At 38.6% G+C, this 23,151-nt stretch overlaps 1 protein-coding gene across 1 annotated transcript; it reads right to left on the bottom strand.

The window, feature by feature from the left end:
* Positions 1 to 12,099: 12,099 nt before the first annotated feature.
* Positions 12,100 to 15,159, bottom strand: klf17 (Kruppel like factor 17). Its single transcript, XM_080861825.1, has 3 exons — positions 14,992 to 15,159; positions 13,713 to 14,838; positions 12,100 to 13,602 (listed from the first exon to the last, which is right to left on the bottom strand). The coding sequence occupies exons 1-3, from the start codon at positions 15,055 to 15,057 to the stop codon at positions 13,427 to 13,429; spliced, it is 1,368 nt and encodes a 455-aa protein (XP_080717951.1). The 5' UTR covers positions 15,058 to 15,159; the 3' UTR covers positions 12,100 to 13,426.
* Between the last annotated feature and the right edge of the window lie 7,992 nt (positions 15,160 to 23,151).

Here is a 23,151-nt window from a genome sequence, read left to right as displayed (position 1 = left end):
AGAATGGGAAAAAAGTTATGTCAGGACATTTAAAGCATTTCTATTGTCTGTTACTTTTAAAAAATAAACTGGAATCGTGCAGAGTGCCATTTTATATATATATATACAGCGGGGAAAATAAGTATTTGACACATCAGCATTTTTATCAGTAAGGGGATTTCCAAGTGGACCATTGACACAACATTTCCACCAGATGTTGCCATCAAGCCAAATATTGAAGTCATACAATCAAATCAGAACATATAAGTATACAAGTTAAACCATAATAAATAAAGTGAAATGACACAGGGAATAAGTATTGAACACACTTTATTCAATACTTTGTAGAAAAGCCTTTGTTGGTGATTACAGCTTCTAGACGCCTCTTGTATGGATAGACCAGTCGTCTGCATTGCTCAGGAGTGATTCTGGCCCATTCTTCCACACAAACGGTCTTTAAATCTTGAAGGTTCCTTGGGCCTCTTTTATGAACTTTAATCTTCAGTTCTCTCCATAGATTTTCTATGGGATTTAGGTCAGGTGATTGACTGGGCCATTCAAGCAACTTGATTTTCTTTCTTTGAAACCACTTCATTGTTTCCTTGGCCTTGTGTTTGGGATCATTGTCTTGCTGAAATGTCCACCCTCTTTTCATTTTTAGCTTCCTGGTAGATGGCAGCAGATTTTTATCCAGAATGTCCCGGTACATCTCTCCATTCATCCTGCCTTCAATAATATGAAGTCTGCCAGTACCCCTTGCTGAAAAGCAGCCCCAAACCATGATGCTTCCACCCCCAAACTTGACTGTTGGTATGGTGTTCTTGGGGTGGTGAGCAGTGCCATTTCTTCTCCAAACATGGTGTGTAGAATGACTGCCAAAAAGTTCAATTTTGCTTTCATCTGACCATACTATAGTCGTCCAATAATCCACAGGCTTCTCCAAATGCTGTTGCGCAAATTTTAACCGAGCCTTGACATGCTTTTTGTTCAGCAATGGAGTCTTGCGTGGTGAGCGTGCATGGATGCCATGGCGGTTCAGTGCATTGCTTATAGTTTTCTTTGAAACAACAGTACCTGCTGATGCAAGGTCTTCCTGAAGTTCTGTCCGAGTGGTTCTTGGCTCTTGGAGAACCCTCCTGATTATTCTTTGGACTCCTCGGACAGGGATCTTGCGTGGAGCACCTGATCGTGGCAGGTTTATGGTGAACTGATGCACTTTCCATTTCCGGATAATGGCCCCCACAGTGCTCACAGGAACATTCAGCATTCTGGAAATGCACCTATAACCATTCCCATCAAAATGCTTTTCAACGATAAGATTACGAAGATCTTGAGAGAGTTCTTTGCTTTTACCCATCATGAAGTCTTTCCTGTGTGCCTTCTGGGTAATGAGGAGCCTTTATCGGCCATCAATTAGGACTAAAGCAGCTGATATCAATTAGTACTGATAGGGGACAGGATTTCTCTATCAATACTGACAGATTTCAGGTGATCTCCTGGCTTTCTATGTCATTTTGCCCCTTGTTATCTCCATGTATTCAATACTTATTCCCTGTGTCATTTCACTTTATTTATTGTGGTTTAACTTGTATACTTATATGTTCTGATTTGTTTGTATGACGTCAATATTTGGCTTGATGGCAACATCTGGTGGAAATGTTGTGTCAATGGTCCACTTGGAAATCCCCTTACTGATAAAAATGCTGATGTGTCAAATACTTATTTTCCCCGCTGTATATATATATATATATATATATATATATATGTGTGTGTGTGTGTGTGTGTGTGTGTGTGTGTGTGTGTGTATGTATGTATGTATGTATGTATGTATGTATATGTATGTATGAAGCGTTTAGAAAGTGTCGATGAGTGACAATATTTATCTGGATATTTCATGAACTGCACTAATGGGTTAATTTAATGTTGATTTTATTTATCAATTATCTAGTTATGTGATTTTGTGAATTTGCCACTGTAAACATACTGCCTAGTGCGGTTTTACGACCTCAGTACAGCCACTAAATATTCATTGATTTCTACAGTGCAGTTTTTTCAGCTGACAAATAGAATGCACAAAATAGATTTAGACATTTTTTTTTGTGAGTCACTTTGAAAAGTAAGTAAAACTAAGCTGTTTTTCAACTAGTTAAAACTGAAAGTTATTTCGACTGAATGGTGCAGAAGGATGAGTCTTCTCATGACCTTTGACCCCAAAAGATAGCATCTAAGTGTTTAAGGAATGGCATGTCTGAAAGGAAACCCTGTCAAAAAGGATGTTTTCAGAAAATACAAAAATAAGTGACTTACAACTTTTTCACTGCTTCAATAATTTCAGGCAAAGTGTAACTAAAGGTGACATAAGATTAAGTAGTCAAAAATTTGAATTCATTACCATTATCAACCATTTCCTGCCTAGCATTTGTAGATGGGTAGTGACTTCTGACCTAGTGACAGTTGACAAGGCCCAGAATCCCTTGGGTTAGATAAACAAAGCCAGAGATGTATACATAGTTTAACCTCCTTGACAACACTCACACAGAATGCAAATATTCCACTAAAGTGAACTAGCAAGGAGTTGTGTTACAGAGTGGCTCAATACATAATATTGTTGACTCATGTTTGAAAAACGAACCTATAATTAGTGAGACTGACTTTAAATACATGATCGTTTATTTCAAAACATGAGGACTTGCAACACCATACATTGCTCCTTTTGAGCATATCTTTCTTTATTAGATTTATACAGTTATAAGAGCACCCTCGCAGGAAGTGTATCATTAAGTAAATGGTCCTTTTTTTTGCTGTAGGTTATGGGATTCTGTTTATAATTAAATTCATTCATCAGTTCATTAACTTTCTTCCACTTATACAATGTTGGATCATGGTAACAGCAGACCGAAGGTTACCCACCCATCCCTCTCACGATGATTATTTTCAGCACTTTCTGTGGGTGTTCTGTGAGTTTACCAGTCAATCTCTATCGAGTTTGACATGCCCCCAAAAAACAATGATAGAAGTCTTTTATCTGGGATCTGCAATGGATGCCCACAGCTACTTTGAGCTCCTTCTGGGTGTCTGAGCTTCTCACACTGTTTCTGTATGGGGTACATTGCAAAGTCACTATTTTGGTCACTACCAAAGCAACGGTAAAGTAGCTTCTAACCTTAGTGTAGCTCAAACTTTGGTCTCACTTATGGGCATGGCAAAGTTTGGAGATTCACCTGAATTCTTATTAGGGATGGACCAATCTGATATAGAGTATCTGTCCGATCCTGACCTAAATTACTGGATCGGATATTGGGGATATTGCTTTCACACTGAAAGCACCTGGAGCCTCGCTACGTGCTGCCAAACCAGCGTTACATCTCCATGCAAGCTATCCCAGAGAAGTAAAGCAAGTGTTTAAGTTCATCTCTGAATGTTTTTAAAGCATTCTGATATTAATCTTAACAACCGATATATGGAGCTCGGAGGTCTGTGCGTTGTTGTTGCTAAGTCTGACCATACAATGGATAGACTCAAGTTATACTTTGAAAAAAAATGTGCTGCAGGCTAAACAGTTTTGTGGTTCAGGAAAAAAAAACCTATGAAAAACACTTTTTTTTCATACTTGTGTTAAGTTTTGTATAGAAATTACACAAAATTCAGTCTCAGGTTAAATGTGATAGAAACAGCTTACACTGACATCCATCTTGATAAAAGATGAGTGTCATGAAGCTGTTTTCTCATTTATTTGCACTGCTTTCCACTCTGGATGTCTATTTATGTTAAGCTTTAAGTATAAAAGGGTCCAGTCTACAACTTGTTTTTTTGAACTTGTTGAATATAAACATTTTGTGCTGATATTGCACTTCTTTTTTCAGAACCAAAGAGTTTTCGAAATCAGTATAAAATTGCATTTTAAATTACTTTTTAAATACTAAGATTTAAAGTTCTCCTAAAGGTTTAAATAAAAAGATCAGTATTGCTGCAAAATATTTTGGGTGCAGTGTATTTTTGCATACATGCTATTACACTTGTGTTTTGTCTCTTTAAGCTTGAGTAAACAAAATGCAGCGAGATATTAAAAAAAAAAAAAAAAAAACATTTTTATTGATTATAAAATAGACTATATCGGATTCATATTGGTATTGGCAGATATCCAATTTCATGATATCGGTATCAGTGTCGGACATAAAAAAAAAGTGGTATTGTGCCATTTCTAATTCTTATTTGTGCAAATTAGCCTCTATGTCATAAATTCCTCTTATGTTTACATCCTAAGACAGAGGGATGTTTTATAGCCCATTTCTCATATCTCAACCTAGTGTGGCAGCAGAATTTTTTTGTTATTGTGTGATGTTTCTTCAGCCTTACACTAAACTCCACTAGCATATGCCTTAGCTCCATCTCCTTACCCAATACATTCAGTCAAGCCAATAAGTGGTTTAACAGCCTTTTCGGTTAGTTTCATCCCCCTTCGAAGTTTGATTTCCAGGTACTGCTTTAGCTTGTTTAGTGCATTGTTAGCAATAGCCAGATTTTTCCAGAAGATGATGCACTTGAGATGAGTACTCCTTTCTGGTAGCAGGGTGCTGTAATAATTCCCACGATTCACCAACCTCTCCAGTGGACCTCTGGAGACTCTGATTTGGATAAGCAAATTTAGATAAATAGACAGTATTAAAAAGAAAGGATCTTATGTATGATAACCACCTTAATTCTTCAACACAGTCTGAGCTGTCTTAGGCACCTTTCTTGTAAATTCTTTAAACAAATAATCCGCATGCTGACTTAATGCAGAGCGACAAACATACAAAAAAATGTGTGGTCAAAATATTAGGACTTCCTCGTTTTTTGGACACACTACCGATAAAAATGATTTAAGTATTCATGTTTATACATGCATAAATACATTAAAGCAAAGCGTCACAGTAAGTCTTTAGGTACTTTAACCAATCCAGTGATTGACTCCCCAAAACAAACAAAATTCATTATTTTATTTAATCACAAGAAAGTGGAAACAAAAGCAATAAAGGACTGTAGGATCTAAAATGCATGAACATAACTATTATGCATAATGAGTTATAAGAGGTTTAAACAAGAAGCTAATCTGATTTTTAAATATAGTACCAGTGGTCGGCTACTTGTGATCTGCAAACAAGAAGGACAACTAGTGAGGAACCTCAGGATTTACAAAGAGTTTCACAATGCAACACGAGCACTGGAGCACTGGAGTTGGACGAAGGGTATAAGACTACAGTTCACTGCGTCTTATGTCTCGTTCAGCCTTCGATACAAGTCAGCCTGCGATATAAATCTAATGATTAGCAGTTATCTGTTGACTTTTCGCTCTCACCAGATTAGTGTACATGTGATGAGCTGCAAGTTGTGGCTTTTTGGATAATTGCACACAAGCATTAGTTGAATCCCAGCATGCCTTTTCTCTGTATAACTAGTCTTCTTAGTAACATGGGAAAAGCAACAACAAAAGTAAACACTTCAAGTAAAAACTTGAAGTGAAGTAGCTAACAGTATGTTTGATACACTGCCCTCAACTGGCAGTAGCCTAAAACAACACAAGCACGATGCCCAGACGTTTGTACTGGGGTTACTTTCAGTATTCTTCCTGCATACAAACACACATTACATGGCTGTGCAGAGAAAACCCTTGAAACTGAACTACAGTTTGGATCAAATTCATTTTAATTTTTTAAAAACACAAACGATATTAGTAACATGGATTTCTGGTGATATATTTTAGGTATTTGTGAGCTGCTGGAAATCCAGAAAACAACCTCATAGCACATAAAATTTCTCTACTTTGTTATGCACCCATTATTATGGTAATGTCCAGGTGGAAGAATCTTAAGAGAAGTTCGACTCAACACATGACAAAGTAATTTAGACTTGGTCATTTATGATCTGAGGAAAAAAAATCCAATAATACACAACTGTGAGAGGCTGCAGTGTATGAGCCTTTGTTTTCAGAGTGACTGCAGTAATAGGTTCAGCTAAACATTAATTTAACAGGAATTTCAGCCTATTCCTCTCTACAGAAGAGCTTTTGGGATACCAGTGGGTTTTATCACGTGCTATTTATTTCAAGTACACAACATTCCATTGAAAGACGGTTCATGCATATATTACTTCGAGGCTGGACTATTTTAATTTATTATTTTCATGTTCTTCTAGAAACTTTGTGAAAAAACTTCAGTTGTTCCAAAATGTGACAGTACTGTCAGGGATTAGAACGAAACAGCATATTTCTCCCATATTGGCGTTTGTTCATTGCTAGCTGTTAAATCCAAAATCAAATTTAAAATCCTTCTCCTCTCATACAAAGCTCTCTATCAGAGTGCTGGTTTACTTGTTGTTCCTAGAGTAGTTAAAAGTAGAATGGGAGGCAGAGCCTTCAGCTTTCAGACCCCTCTTCTGTGGAACCAGCTCCCAGTTTTGATTCAAGAGACAGAAACCCACTCTACTTTTAGGATTAAGCTTAAAACCTTCCTCTCTGATAAAGCTTCAAGTGACCCTGAATCATCCCTTAGTTACACTGCAATAGGACAAGTCTGCTGCGTTTTTCTTCTTCACTCAGCCTTTTTGATGATGATGATGATGATGATGATGATGAAGATAATCTTTTATTTTGGACATATAAAACAAACAACCAATATATACATAGATAGCTGCATATGTATACACACATACACAGATATATGCTCAAACAAAATAAACCAAATCTCAATGACATGAAATAACTCAATCATGAAGTCCGAAATGGTTTAGTTCTGATGGGTGAGTACTGTGTGTTAAGGACCGAAACATTGTTACCTCCTAAATATGATGTCAGGTCCTCTAACAAAGGTGGTGGGATTACTGACTGTTCGGCTGCACTGTCTAGCCACACTGCTAGAAGGTGTTAACCTCTTACAAACTACTACTATTACTACTGTTTGTAAGAGAAGGAAATCACGGTTTATGAAGAGCTAGCGGGAGAGCTGGGATCTTGTAAAATTTATTCTAACATGCCAAGTGAAAGGAATGACGTTTCCCATTCAGGTTTGTAAGAGGTTAACACCTTCAAGCAGTGTGGCTAGACAGTGCAGCCGAACAGTCAGTAATCCGAAAGCAATTATAGATGAGAGGGATTGTGATTTAAATGACTGTACTGATAATGTGTCTGCAGAAAATGGTAGAAAGATGAGTAAAACAGGAGTGTAGCAATCAGTTTTGTTAGTCTGAATCTCTCATCCTGAAGCCCCTGGTCTATGATATTCCCTCCAGTGACATTCTTTTATGTTTTGATTTTTCTGTTTCTGTGTTTGACTTCAAAAACAGTTCCCCAGTTGACAGGGAAAATCTTACCCCTATTGTTCCATGAAGATTACTCGTACACCTAAAACTGGAGTTATCAAATCTGACACTGAGTCTGCTATGTTGAAATGAAGCCATTCTTCCCAGTATTTTTGCAAAGTCGTTTCACTTAGTGTGTCTGCATGCTGACGCCCTCAGCATCATTATATCAGTGTAATGCCCTGGTGGCAAGGGTTATTTGTCAGGTAGAATGTGTAACACTCTGTGTAATTAATGTTACAGTTATGGATTTAAAGAGAACTAAAGAAGGAACTAAAGACAGAGAGAAACAAGCAATTTAAAAGTACAAGGAAAGTAAAAGTAACATCATAAACAGGAAGCTAAGGAGCTTTAACATGCTTTAAAACCAAAAAGAAGTCACAAACCCACAATAGGCAAAATGAATCTAATGATCTTCATAATTTTGGCTCAGAACTAAAGGTAGAGAAACAAAGTGGCAAAGGGGCTTGTACCAGGGATCAGGAAAACAATCATGCATATGAAGTTTGGATTGACAGACTTTCCAAGTATCCTCATGTTGTATTTAATGATAAATCATTCTGTGTGAATAAACCTTAACACTAGTTAACAACTTTACATTCCTATTTCATTATATATCTCATTAGGTTAGATGGGGCAGTTAATTCTCCAAACAAAGCTAACAAAGCTGGACTTGCAGCAGTGATATTGCTCGCTGGGAAACAGATCACTTGTTAAGAACTCATTTCAGGCACTCCTAAACTGGCAAATGTTTACAATGCTGACATGTGAGAATCACCCTTCAACACTTTCCTTAAAGATGTAAAGCACGGGTGCTTGTGGGGAGAATTTGCATATGCATACCTGTACAATGCAAAACAGGTTTTATTGCATGGGGCCTGAAACAGAAGGAGAACCTAATTCTAAGATGTTTCCAACAACATGAAAAGTACTAACAGAGCTAAAAACTAGTACTTTTTGTTCCTTTTAAAACCTTTAACAACTGTTACTTTCGTGGTAAATGGTAAAAACAGTTTAAATGCACGTTGCAGTCAAGTCTTATGGCAGTTGAAATTGGCAGCAATTGCAATGTATAAACTTGTGACTCTTGTTTGACTGGTTTATTTATACCTAGACACTTTCTCTGATCCATAATGACTAAAATGATTTTTTGTGCAACATTTGCTTTAATTATACTTTCTGCTGAGTGTTTCTTGCTACACTTGGTGTTGGCTCTCACTGTAGTACTGTAGCTTAATCCATGTAGGTTGTTTTAATTATAAATCTTTAGATAGTGACTTATTTCATAGTGTAATCATCACGTTTTATCCAAAACAAAATTTCTGATTTCCGAAATTGATTTCGGGAAATTTTTGAAATTTGTGTGTCGTATGCTTAAAGATTTTTGAAATCTTCTGAAACTACAAATGTGAAAAAAAACAAACCCAACTGGGTACCCAGAAATCTGGTGAATAATATTTCTGGCAGTCTAAGCACAAATACCTTGGTGTGAAGCTGTTCATTAGAACAAATGGTTAATCTGATAAAACTAATCTGACAAAAGGATGCACTACAGGGGTCTTTAAAAAATTACTTATGCTTTGGCTAATTTACTCATATGAACAAATGGATGTTTTTCATTGCACTGTCTCAAGCGCAAGGATGAGGCTTTTCAAAGATGCCTTAAAAAGGAGAGCTCAAACCCCAGCCTGCGTAGACCAGCATTAACTAAAAAAGACACAAAGATGAACAGCAGGAAACAACACTGGAGCTGCACCTACCAGACGTCTGAGGGGGCCTATGGATGAGCTTAAAATTAAGAAAACCCTTCTCTGTGAGAAATTAAAGGAAAATGAGGCTGAATGGGAAACCTTGCTTCAGGTTAGCTGATTGTGTCACTCCATCATAATGTCATTTTTGGTCTTAACATCTTTTTTAGACTGAGTTTAACAAAATAATTTGTAGTCTTTCCACCCAGGAGCTTGCACCCAATGCCAAACATCAGGAACAAACCCTAGAAACAAGTTCTCGTGAGGAAAAACTGGAAAATCAGAGAGGCAGAAGAGGAGGAAATGAACAAAGAAAGAAAGGACAAAAGAAAGCAGAAAGGAAAAGGATGAAAAACGAAGAACAGAAGAAGAAAGTGAAGAAAACTTTGAGAGTGAGAGAAAGATGTGATGAGAACATAGAAGATCAAAATAACAGCTGAGAAGAAACGAGAAAAGGTGGCAGACGCAAAGCAGCAAGAAAGAAGAAAAGAGATTAGCTCGAGCAGAGGATCTAAACCCCAACCTCTACCCTCTCTCCTACTTCCAGTCTTACCTGTGCTCTCACTTTCCCTACTACTATTTACCCTTGTTTTTCAAACATGTACAGTGCACCAATTTCGGATGAAATTTATTGAACTATCATGTATTCATTTTAAAATAAACAGCGGTGCTCCAGTTTTAGTCTTTGCCTACATCATTTTTCATCAATAACAAAAGGAGGAGGGGGCTCCAAAAGAAGAAAAGCAGGTTACATAATGTTTCCCCCAGTCCCCCTTTGGCTCTGTCTTTTTGTCTGTGTAGTATCATCTTCGAGATAGTCACTTACTAGTTGTGTATATTCTTAAACAATTTGGAAATACAAATTGTTAGTGCAGAGATTTCATTTCTTTTTTCCTCTGGAGTGAGGGCAGAATTCACTTTAATCTTTCAGTTTGTTGGCTTAATACCAATCATTTATACGTTTTGTTTTTGTTTTTCATTGTCCTGCAGATATATTTGAGCTCAGTTTTAAAAACTTTCAGAAGAAAAGTGTAGCACATAGAATATTTATACAGATTTCTTTATTCTGAATTATGTTTTAAATGAGTAAAAAGACAATTTGTCAGAAACAAGAAATCCATTTCACACCGTGCCTCCTTACTGGGATCCTGAAAATAATTGTTAGCAACATTATTTCTTGGTCTTGAACAAGAAAACAGTTGCCAAACCAGAAATAATCCACTAAGTAATCTGCAGGCAAAGAATACAGATTCATATAATGCATGAATAGAGTATCAGCGATGTGAGAAATAAACATTACAAAAATTCCTTAGCTTATTATCCAGGTAAAACATTTATTTTAAGTCAGTGACTTATTTTAAAGAGTGTGAGGAAATGTCTTAATTGCAACTAAAGTACTGGTACACGTAGATTTTATTTGAGTTATTAAATTTTGTATTTTCTAATGAGCTTTTATTCATATTTCATTTTGACTTTTTAATCTGGTTTAGTTTCCATAGTTGATTTTCTTGTTTCACTCTGGTTTTTATGAACGTGTTTACTTTCAGTTTAATTCCTCTTAGTTTTAGTCTTTTATACACATCAGGAGCATGAAATGAAAGCAGTTGGCTCACAGTCAACACAGTAAGCATGTTTATTGAGACTTGTAGAGTGATAACAGATACTAAAACACTTTATTTTATTTTATTTTAGTTAGTTTTCAATTTGTATATTTTTTATTCTAAAGTCTAGTTTTTATTTTTAATGCGATTAACTTATGTTACGTTTTTCCCACATCTAGTCTTAGTTTAGTTTAGTTTGAATGAACTATAATAACCTTGATTCCATATGTGTAAAATCCCTCAATTTAGCAATGTATGATTCAAAACGACAAAGGAGAACAATTAATAAACATTTACAACAGAAAATGAATTGTGTTTAATTAAGAAGCCCAAAAATCAGTCCGTGAGGGCTAGGTGGCATAACTGGCTCTTTGCTAACATTTTTACTGAAAGGTTATTAAAACAGGGGACGAGTGAGACAGTCAACGGGCGCTGTTGTTCAACTGCCTGATGTGGGAAAACTAACAGCTTGGCTCCTTTATCTTCGCCGGCAACCTTTCATGGTTTAAGTACCATTTCCCATTCACAACCAACATTTAAATATTTGTAGTAAATGGCAGTTCGTCGCATTTCGCCCACAAACAGATGGAGATTATCATATACATTAACAATAGAGGGCAGTGTTGCTTAAGCAGACATGAAAAGCTCGTGAAATGTCCGGGTGTGGTGACAGTGCGCCGGCGCCTGGGATGCATTTTTATTGTAGACGGTTGGTTTTATTATCAGGAAATCGCTTCACAATAGATCCCCAGTTCATACATGGGCAGGTCCGCCTTCCTGTGTAGGAGGACCTGTGAGCTGTAAAGCACGGGTGCTTGTGGGGAATTAGCATATGGATACCTGCACAGTGCAAAACAGGTTTCTCTACATGTTCCAGGGCAGACAGAAGCAGGACCCCAGTCCCCAGTGTTTTCACACGGTTAATTGATCAATGAAACTGAGGTGGAACAACAAAGCAGTCCTCTTTGACCGTTTGGTCCGGTTGAATGTTGGTTGTAAATTGAACACGTTGAGCATACTGTTGTATATCAAGTTTCCTCTTGGCAGAAGCACAGTGCTGTGACTGTCCTGGCTGAATTTCTGTCTCATGATTTACTCTGGGTTCTCTTCATATCTTTTCAACTGACTCTAAAGTCGTTTCTAAACATAATTTTCCTCTGGGATTAAAATATTCTGATTCTTAAGTATAACAGTGATCACAAAGGAAAGAGAAGTCATTGTATCACAAAGCAGTGTGGAACATATTCCTGATTCCAGATTTCACCATCTCTAAATAAATATTAGACAGATGAACATTACATACATGCAAGAGGATAGTTTAAGACATTGAACGCCCTGTTAAAGATAATGTTATTATCTGAAATGACATTAGATGGCAGTCTTTCATAAGTAGTGATCCAAAGCTGTTTGAGTCATTAATCCTCTATGAAAAGTGGCTTTATTGTAGTTAGAAATTTTGTGATTTCAGGTCTCAGTACAGAGCATGTCAGGATATCTAAGCATATAAAATAAATGAAAGCATTTCAGTTTTTTCAACTTGAAAAATATGGTAGCAACATCCTTGTTCAATAACATGTGTTCTGTTATTACAGGAACACCTGGCCATTAAGGGTAAACCATGGTTTTAAACTGTGGGGTTTGAAGCCAGGAGACAGGAAGTAAAGCAGAGTTAAATGAGTACATTTTGTGCAGGTAAAGTAAAGCAACAAGAGCTTACTGATGCTTCTACATCCAGCAATTTCAGTAAGATTTCACCTTGATTCTTATTTTTTTGTTAATGTTTGATGGGATGTTAGGCACAAACTTTGTCCCCTACATTTCCAACCATGGACTAGAGTAACACATGCACCTACTAATATTTTGCCCGTTCTTGGGATTCTGGGAACACACAAGCCAGAAGGAAGGATAAAACACCATGACCAGACAAACCTGCTTCTGGAGAGATTACATGAGTGAGAAATGCACAATAACAAACTTGGTGCATTTGTAAACAAACTTTTATTTTGGAGCCCTTGAGCGCAATTTAAAACAACTGCATGTTAGGAGAATGACACTTTTCAAGTTCACCAAATCGACCATTGGTTGCAGTGGATTCTTTCTCACAGCAAACATAAAAACATAACAAAAAACAAAACCACAGGGACAACTTTGCCAAAAACTCTCATTAACAAAAAAAAAAATACATTTCACACTGCACCAGTTTCTTGGGATCCTATAAACAATTTAGTACCTGAATCTTTGCTGAACCAGACTATAAAGATCCACAGCAGTCTACAATGCTTAGCAAATGTTTACAATCTACGATAAGAAAACAGAATACCAAAAAAAATAATAATAATAATAATTACCACCCTGACTGATTATAGTATCAAAGATACAAGATGTAAACATTACAAAAATACAAAAACTGCTCAGGATGAGCAGATAGGCCTATGTAATTCTGGTAAGGCACTCACGTCAATAACTTATTTTAGAGACAGTGTGAGGAAGTGTCTTAAATACTACTGAACTAGAATTTAGGCAGTGTTATACATGTATGCACAGATTCTGTATGTACAGTAACCACCAGAGGCACTTAATTTGGCAGTATACAAGTGGTAATAAAAAAATAAGAGTGGAGTGGAAGAGGACAACTGCAACTGTCTGTCAGGGGGAAACAGTTCATGCTACACTGATTTTGGACAGTCCAGCAGGGAGAAACCAAGTCGGTCCTCTTCTGAGGGGTGGATTCTTATGGATGCAAGAGTCCAGAAGAACTGTGGCCTACATGTGCCTCTTCATGTGGAGAGCCAAGTGGTCTGAACGGGAGAAGGCACGTTCGCAGAGGTGGCACTGGAAGGGTCTGTGTCCGGTGTGCTTTCTGAAGTGGCGGGTCAATTCGTCTGATCTGGCGAACTTCCAGCCGCATCCTTCCCAGTTACAGTGGTAGGGCTTCTCACCTGAAAGATGTAAACAGAAGCATATTAACATATTTTATATGACATGTTCACAAAACAAACAAAAAAAAAGCAGAAGAAAACAAAAATTATATTAGATTTTAGATTCTCACCTGTGTGTGTTCTCATGTGCGCTTTGAGATGGGAGCTCTTTGTGTAAGTCTTTCCACAGCCGGGGAACTCGCAGTTGTGCGTGGCAGCGCGTTTTCTAGCCCACGATCTGCGGGCTCGTTTCTGCTTCATGCACCCGGTCTCATCCTGCGAGTAAAACTCGAGCAGAACCGGAGAAGGAGAAGAGGGAGGAGTGAGCACCATCCCCTGCATCGACAGTGGACGCTGCTGCTGTTGCTGCTGGTGAACGTGGACCTGCTCTCTCTGCGCGTTGTAGTGTCCCTGAAACGATGGCACACCCTGGTGTGCGTAAATCGAGTGATATGGCGCGTTCATATATTGACCCTGGAGATGGCTTTGATTACTGGGATGGTGAGAGCTCATGTGCGCGTTTAAGTGGTAGTGTGCCGTATGTCCGTGGGATGCAGCGTGCTGCATGGGATGCGTGCCGTGAGCCTGCAACCCACCATGAAATGCAGCCTGGTGGTGCGTAAAGGTTACTGGCTGCATTAGGTTTTTCTCGTGAACGTGTTCCATAAAGTTCTCACCGCTGGCGGCCATCATGCAAGATGGACCCCCAGACTCGGTTTTGATTTTATATCCAAGCGGGATCGGTGCGGTGGCAGCTGGGCGGTGAAGGGGAGCCGATGGAATTGAGGCTGAATTCAAAGCTCGCAGTTCGGTGAATTCCCGGTCATCTCTCTCCTTGCCCGCGCAGTCCGGTGAAGCATCAGCCGGGTAACCTATCTCAGGCCTGAGAAGCTCCGCCATAAGACTGTGAGCTGGGCTCGACTTTGCGACGTTTGCAGTTCCGTGGCAGCCCAGGTGAGAGGGAGGATGATCGCTGCACTCCGTCACAGCACCACCGCTGCAGCTTTCCGGCGAATCCGGGAGAGAATACATGCAGTTCTGCTGCTGCTGCGTTGGTGGGATGTTCCCATTGCCGTCGCTGTCGCTTAGAGCATCGCGGCCGATGGTGTTGGACAAAATAAAATCAAGATCCAAAAACTTTCCCAGTTCGTCGTCTTCTTTGGAGGGTAAAGCAGGAGAACGCACCATGTTGAACTCCACTTCCCACGGCGGGTTATTTGCATCACCTGTTGCGCTGTTCTGCACTCCCTCATCCACCTTTTAGAAATGTAAAGGAGCGCAAAATTAAAAAAAAGTTAGAAGAAAGCCAAGCTGCATAGTCGGTCAACAGTGAGAAATAGATCTACAAACATATTATGATAACACACTAGAGTTACCACAATGTGCCATACTTAAATGTTCTCTACTTACATTATCCAGTCCTTTGAGACTCGGAAACGAGATTAAGGCAGGCATCACTGCTTCAGCCACAGCCATGTTGACCGTTTTTAAAAAGAGTTTAAAACGCCGAAGTCCTGCAGATGCTGTCCTCCGCGTCCGTGTGCTCTCTGAGTGAAACCAGGATTCAGGATATGAGTAACAGCCCGACTGATGGACTTTTTATAGTGGTCTACGGAAGTGTGGGTTAACCCCTCCTCTTGCGCGCACACACGTACACACCTCCCCCATCACCTGCACATTCACACAGCAAATAGTGCAAACAGGTTAAACCAAGCACGGGTTCGTGTCAGGTAACCGCTGCTATAAATGTAAAACAGAAAGAGGAAAACAAATAAGATGAATGAAAACTTAAATAAATTCCAAAACCAAAAATAATTATTTTGATTGAATTGACTGGATTTTATAATTTTTGATTTAATGTGGTGAATATTTTGGTTTGTTTTCACTCATCACAAATATGCTGGTAAATAATGACGAGGCTTAATAACAATAAAACTAACCTTTCTCACTGTGCTTGTAGATTATTTATTTATTTATTCTTCAGCTTTCTGCGATGACTTTCCTACTTGAACATAACATAAACGCGTGGAAAAGCATCGAGTTCACCTCTACAGCAGTAAATCTAGTGTATCTCCCAGGGAAGCCGAACATTTCCCGTGAGGAAGCTACAGAGGGCAGCTTAGGAATGGAATTTTAACTCTGTGTATCAAATATTCCAAGATATATTTGGCATATATGCTTTGCTGAGGTGCCCTTCAGTACAATGAAGTGATTAAAGTAATGTGTTTGTGTGTTTTATAACTGATATTGTTGAAATCGAGAACAAAACATTGAGTGCCTTTAAACTCAGCAAATCTGGCATCTTACCAGTTTCTTTCCAATTTCTGACATACTTATTTGTCCTACATTGATCTCTGCGTGTGAAGCTGCTCATTCCCGAGGCCAGTCCGAACAACCGGTTAATCTGATGGTAAACAAAGGGCTACATGTTTCGAAACGGTCTTCCCCCGCAAAAGGGCACGATACGGCACCCTGCAGTCATTCTTATGATAATGCACAGGTTGACTGGGTTTCGTGGTGGGAAAAGCAAAAAACAAAAAACTGAAGACTCCAAGAAAAGAAGGAAAACAGATCCATGAATAATGACCCCCCTCCAACCACCATTTGTCTCTGTCTTTTTGCATGCCTGTTATCACCCCATTAGAGTAATATTCCATGGCAAACTAGTTGCATACTTTCTAAAATAATGTTGAGATACAGATTACAAACGATATACACACATTATATTCCTTTCCCTCTCGAGTGGGAGGATGAATTCACCTTTCAAACTTTTAGTTTGCTCTGCAGATATATAGAAAAGGAGTTCTTGTCTACTGAAAAATGTTTTTAAAAAATGTTTTTACATTTTTGTATTCAGTTTTGTTGTCACTGAGCAGAGAACTGATACAAAGCCAATGAAATTTACTCAGTATTTAAAGAAGAAACGCACAGAAAGAAGAAGGTACAGCAGTATGTTCAGTGGCTGCATGCGTCCGTTACAGTATGTCAGTAAGTGTGGAGACACTTATAAATACAGACTGTATGCATAGATTACATTACATGATTTGATGTTAAGATAACAGTAGTCTAATATTCTTACAGATAACTGATATTGCAGCACAACATTTCACTTGCCCGTATCTCAGATATTGGGTTTAGTTTCTGTAAATTCGTAAATTGCAGCTAAGCCACACAAAGCAGTGTTACTTTTGTTCCACCCCTCTCCGCTCCTGCAGGTGTTGTCACAGGCGGCGTCCTGCAGCACTCTGCTTTTATACTCTGTTATTTTTGACCTGCTGAGCTTACGCAAAACAAATTCCGGTTCTGTCTGTGAGCCAAGTGGAAATGGACTCTGTTTCCTGAGGAAAAACTTCACACTTGCTTCCCTTGCTTTCACTCTCAATCACCTTCAGATGCTTGAAAGCATACAGACGTGTTGAGGTGCTCTGGGCCTGTTGCATTTTAAACCACTTATTATGTTCCTGTGCTGGAAAAGAAAAGTATGTCTGCTTTACTTTGTGTTTTGTGGGATTATGATAGATGTTTAGAGGTTTATAGCTGATTAATATAACTGAATTTGTCCATAACACTAACACACTGAATTCTGCTGAATTTTGCTTAAGAAAAACAATAAAAAACAAACCCACACGATGTGCAAAAATCAGCGATTTACCTTGGGTCCTCAAAGACCTTATTACAGTCACGTCATGAAAAATACAAGTAACAGAGACTAGAGAGACAGATACAGATAAAGAACTGCCCTGGGCTCAGGTTTCTCTTTTGTCACGGTTTTTAAAAGGGAGGAAGTCTTTCAGTTTGAGTGCTTTCTAAACACAATTACTTAAGATTACAGTTGAGCAGACAGACAGATCTTACCCTGGATGCACAAACATGTTAACTCGGAAAACACAAAAAGCTGTTTCACTGTCAGCTCTTTGCGTTTCTAATTAAGTTCAAAGCTGTCCTCTTTTCCCTTTGTTTGTGTCTGGTTTGTCATGTTACTTGATTTAAAAACATTGCTAAAAGATGGATATCTCATTTTGTTTGTTGTCATTTAGAAAAGTGTTTTATTTTGTTGTGGTGTGGTGCTGTGGGTGTGCGTCCTTTAAATACACATAACAGACTATTTTAATTTAGTTTTGTTCATTTAGTGCCAATTCACATCAACAGTCGCCTCAAGGTGCTTAATATTGTAAGATAGAGCTCAAAATAGAAAATTAGAGGGAAAACCTCAACATCATATAACTCGCTGTGAGAAAGCGCATGGTCAAAGTGGGAAGGAAAAACTCGCTTTTATCAGGATGAAATTCCAGCAGAACCATGACGGGGGGTTGGGGGATGACACATTATGGAAGACAGCCAGAGTTGGATAATTAGTAATGATTAATGCAATAGTGGTGTATGTGAATGATAATGGGTTAACTGCTCAGTGCATCATAAAGCCACCCAGCAGCCTAAACCTATTGCAGCTAGTTCAGACTCACTTGTTCCAGTCCTGACTATAAGCTTGATCTTTTAAAATTAGTTAGCAAGCAAGGAACAGCATTAAAACAGACAAACATAGCAACTGTTGGCTCTCAGTTTGGGTAAAATGTAGATCGATTTGATAACAAATTATCGCTAACTGCTAACAAGCAAAAATTGTTAAGATAGTCCAGTAAAGAAACCACAGTTCTCGCTAGGAGTAGTTTCACTAAATTGACAGTGGAAGTAACTCACTGAAAGTAGCTCCATTGTTAACGATCTGCAATAACTAAAGGAACTGTGTTTGAGCTAAATTGTCACAGTTAGTTAAAATGTCAGTCGATACAGTTGGCTTGAATAAACAACAACAAGTTAATAGCTGCAAAGGATAACGTTTCAACAGTAAGTAAAAGACCAATGTAGATATGTTTTAAAAAAGAACAATTATTGTTAATTTTGTGTGACATAAAATCCGAGAATTCAGAGAATGACATGTGCCAAAAGAATACTGAAGTTCATCTTTGATCGACAGCCTATGGGGGATATGTTAGACATAGATTTTCAAGATCATATCAAAACCTGATCCTCTGAAAACATTTCTTCTATGCTATTGAGTGCAGTCAGGCTTGAGACAAAATATGTTTCACAATCACTGTCATTTTCTCATTTAGAGGCGCACGCATGACCATAAATACACATTGTTTTTCTGTTCCTGTCCAAACAGTAGCTGCGTTCAGAGCAGCCAGGAACAATTTACTTATGTAGTCTTTGGGGACACACACACACACACACACACACACACACACACACACACACACACACACACACACACACACACACACACACACACACACACACACACACACAAACACAAACACACAAGAGGGAGAAAGAGAGAGAGAGAGAGAGACAGACAAACACACACACTAACAGCAATTATCCTCCATCACCCACAAACTGAGGGGAAACCCAGCTGTTATCTTGGATAAATACGCTGCCATGCATGGCATGAATAAGCAACAAAGTGGTTAGAGAGAAAAAAGAAAGCATAACGATAGCACAGAGACTGGCTAGTTATATTCTAGAAAGATATCTAAAGGAGTCGGGGAGGAGAGGAAATAAGAACAAACGCAAACCAACAAGGAGAATCATGGGAAAGAGGTATGGCAACAACATTGCCCCGAGACCCTCTAATCTTTAATTCTGCTCTTCCTGAGGCCAGACACTGACGCCTGTTGGCTTAAACAGTCTGATTACAAGGGTAGAAGACTCTTTACCTCTGACCTGGCTAGACTGGGACTTTTTAAAGTACCGTAGCACCGAATCCTTTCAAATCCAGAAACACAGCAACTCTAAGATGACACAAACCTAAACTGAAAGAGTTTTTATATTTTGTTACAAATCTGGAAATGCCTGAATCACATGTTCGGCCCAGCATCACCCCACTTAGGCACTCCTTATGTGAAACAAAAGATTACATCCCTGCTGTATTAGAGTATTTAGCTACCAGCAGTGCTAAAAGGTTTACTCACACTCATTTTAGCTAAATGGTTTAGTAGCATTCAGGACTAATGAAGTCATTTGCATCAAGGTGACAGCCTAATGAGATAAGGGTGCTCCACATTTGACTGCTCTTGAGTAGATTATTGGCTGATTACATATCTTTTGTGTGTATTCAGGATCAGATGTAATGAGGAACTTGAGTAGTAATGATGATCCGCTGATCCGTGATATCACAGTTGACGTTTCTTTCATTAATCATGGTTTAATTATCAGTCCTCTGATATTGTGGAGAAAACGGATCCAGCTCAGTAGTAACTGAAAGCTTCTGATTTCTGTGGAACCTTTGTGGTGTTTAAAAATCTTGGACACAATAAAAGGAAAAAAGTTAAAATTCTGAGAGAGAAAGTTTTATCTACTTTCTGAAAAATGTGAAAATATTCATACGATTTATGAAAGAAACTAATTGTATGGAGAGACTTCACAGTGAGTCTGATTAAAGAGGATAGGTTTTGATTGAGTAACTAAATTGCTGACTTAAAGGCTGGCAGGTTTTATTTAACGTCATCTATAATCCTCGCATTTTTATTCATGTGGGATGGGAAGAACCGGTCTCACTTCTTTTCGTCTTAGTTTCAGGCTGATGTCTCTCAGCCTGTAACAGCAGCTGAGTGTCAGCTACCAATTCACTCAGTGCCTCGAGGGCAATTCACCCGTTCCACCTGTTGAGATCACTTTTGTGTAAAGTCATGCCAATCAGAATCAGTAGGCTGTATGACATGTGTTAAAAAATACAGAGTTTGTGGTATTTGATAAGATTATTGTTTCTATGAATATATTATATGATTATTTCCTTTTAAATCTATTGCGGTGGTGTTCTGAGCCAAAATTATATATATTTAAAAAAAAAACCTCACAGTCACTCCCAAAACAATATAACTGTACCAAAAGCCAACACTGTGAAGTAATTCAGCAAATGTGTAAATAGGGAATGATTCAGGAAAAGTCAGTGGCAGTAAAACTAAAAGAGTTTCTTTTTTTGAATAAGCTTTCCTCTGTGTTTTTAACTCCTGATACTTGTATCTACCTCAAGCATCTTCCTGGTATGTGAGACAGGAAGGCAGCCAGGCTCTCAAGCTGTCCTCCAAGTTGTCTGCTGGCTTTGATACAGCTAACATATCAAAACCCAGATCAGAAACCACAGAGAACGTTACTGAAACTCATCATTTATATATACATTTCACCCAGTAGTTACGAAGTTCAACTTTTTTAAACTGTGAGACTTACTTTCCCTTTGTATCCTAAATGTCTTAGCTGGCTTTGTAGTGTGCTCCTTTACTAATCCAAGAAAATGATGGTTTTATTATTAGTTTTATTATCATTTAGCCAATATTTTTACATTACCATAGCTCCTGTGAACTATTTTGGTCTCTAAATGTTCATGTCTATTTTTTTAGGTTTATTTCCTTTTATGCTAAGATTAAAATATTCCTACAAGTCCTATAAGGATACTTAATTCATAAACATAATAATAATAAATGATAACTTCTTTACTTATTGACTTTTATGGATCTTAAACCAAAAAAACTTTTGTTCTCTTGCCAAAAAACCCAGTTTATATCACTGCGTTTGGATTGGTGTTCAATTCACTTTCAATTCAGTTTTAGTTATACAACACCAAATGACAACAACAGTCGCCTTAAAGCGCTTTATAGTATAAGGTAGACCCTACAATAATACATACAGAGAAAAACCCAACAATCATATGATCACCTATAAGCAGTGCTTTAAGTGGCCCAAAAGAGGTACTCTATTTTTTTTCCGCCTCCCCTGAGGTAACAACAACTATATTGAATGGGTTTTATATACAACAGTCAACAGACAACCTTATACAAAATAATAAATCATTTTATTAGTTTGTGGATTTGCTTGGGCTAGAAAGAGCTACTGAACATAAATAAAATGTGCAAAAAGGTATTGAAATTTTTTTTAACAAAATGTACATAAAATAAATTATAAACTAATTTGTATTTTGCTCTCTCTTGAGTCACTGCTGCTATCAGCAGCAGCACTTGTAAAGTGTACCTGCAGAGCTTGGTAGTTCTCCCATACTGCTTTCACTGTTCTCTCACTTGAAGCAACCCAACGCACTGATAAAACACGGCCTATCACAAGGAGACGTTGTCCAACATTGTGAGCACTCTCGGTTAACTCCCTTTGGTTTTTTGGTGATGCATGGTAGAGGGAGTAAAGCTGATCTAAGAATATTTTAAAGTGGTTGATTCCTCCTACCTCCTTCAAAACATCACAAACTGCCAGTTCCAGTCTGTGATTGGAACAATGCCAGACAAACAGGTAAGGGAATTTGGAACAAAGCTGTGCAGCAACTCCTGCTTTCCTCCCAAGCATCACTGAGGCTCCATCACAAGCAAATGCCAACAAATGTTCCTGTAGGTAGTGAGGGTCAAAGCCATTATTATGAAGACATCCTAACAGTGCTTCAGTGATGTCCTTTGCTGTGGTCCCCTGCAGCTCAATCAGTTCAAAAAGTATTGTGTCTGGATTTTCACTGGAAATAGCTGACCGCAGGCACACGACAAGCACAGACTTTCCACTTATTGTAGTGGATTCATCAATGAGCACACACAATTTTCTTTCATTCATCACTATGTCATTGACTACCTTCTTTTTCATTTCAGCTGCAATGTGATCCAGTATATTTGCACATGAGTTATTAGAGTGCAAAACTCTGCCCATCTTGACACCATTTAAGACTTGCAACTGGACATCTATTGGCATGTCTGTAAAGGGACGCCCATGCTTGCCAATCTTATAAGCTGTTCTAAACACATTGCAAGCTGAAGCGTAGTCAGCCTTTCTCATATCTTCAATGTGTTTTTGCATTGTATTTTGTGTTGCCTTCTCTTTTATTTCAACTGCTTTCTTGTGATAAATTGAGTCTCTGTGCTCTTTTATTTTCTTTCGTGGTGAGTTTTGTTGTGCAGCCTTGTCCCTTCCAAAAGACGAGATTAAGCACCCACTCCACTCCTGCGACACTCTCTGCCCTTGCTGCATGTCCACGCGAGCACAAACTTGACTACACACACTACAACCCAACTTTTGATTTCTGCTGATCAGCCACTTGTAATTTGTGGAGAAATACCGGACTTGTGCTTGGGACCAACATTCTGGCCACTCATGCTCGCTAACGCGGCTGTTGTCATCGGTAGAAATGGTGTCATTCTCGTCCTCGTCGTCGCCAAAAGTGCCGTCGTCCGCGGCTGCGACACTAGTGCAGCTTTCGTTAGCTTGCGTCTGACCTGCAGCGATATCATTCTGGCTTGGTGGGGTGTCAGCCAGCGAGTCCTCTGATTCTGACCTTGTTCTTTTACTAGTCAGAGTCTGAAGCCAGGAGAGCATATTAAGTGTTCATTGTTTTTGTATTTTAACGAGCAGCTGTTTGCGCGTTTTACACACACTCTCCGGACCACGTTGAGTTGTTGACATGACAACGGCAAAAGCGACGCATGCGCTTTTCACTTGTAAAACACATTGGTGTATGGGTAATGTAGTCTCTGCTCTCGGTGGGACGAATTAGGAAGCGTGCTTGTGAAGGGCGCTCTGAAA

The sequence above is a fragment of the Rhamphochromis sp. 'chilingali' genome (assembly GCF_963969265.1).
Source record: "Rhamphochromis sp. 'chilingali' genome assembly, chromosome: 16".
Classification (NCBI taxonomy): Eukaryota; Metazoa; Chordata; class Actinopteri; order Cichliformes; family Cichlidae; genus Rhamphochromis; species Rhamphochromis sp. 'chilingali'.
This window is presented reverse-complemented; position numbering and strand designations above follow the sequence as displayed.

Coding starts and splice junctions, on each gene's coding strand:
- klf17 (XM_080861825.1), bottom strand. CDS start 15,057: ATGGCTGTGGCTGAAGCAGTGATGCCTGCCTTAATCTCGTTTCCGAGT. Junction 14,839..14,991: donor GTCTCAAAGGACTGGATAAT/GTAAGTAGAGAA, acceptor CATTTCTAAAAG/GTGGATGAGGGAGTGCAGAA. Junction 13,603..13,712: donor GCACATGAGAACACACACAG/GTGAGAATCTAA, acceptor TACATCTTTCAG/GTGAGAAGCCCTACCACTGT.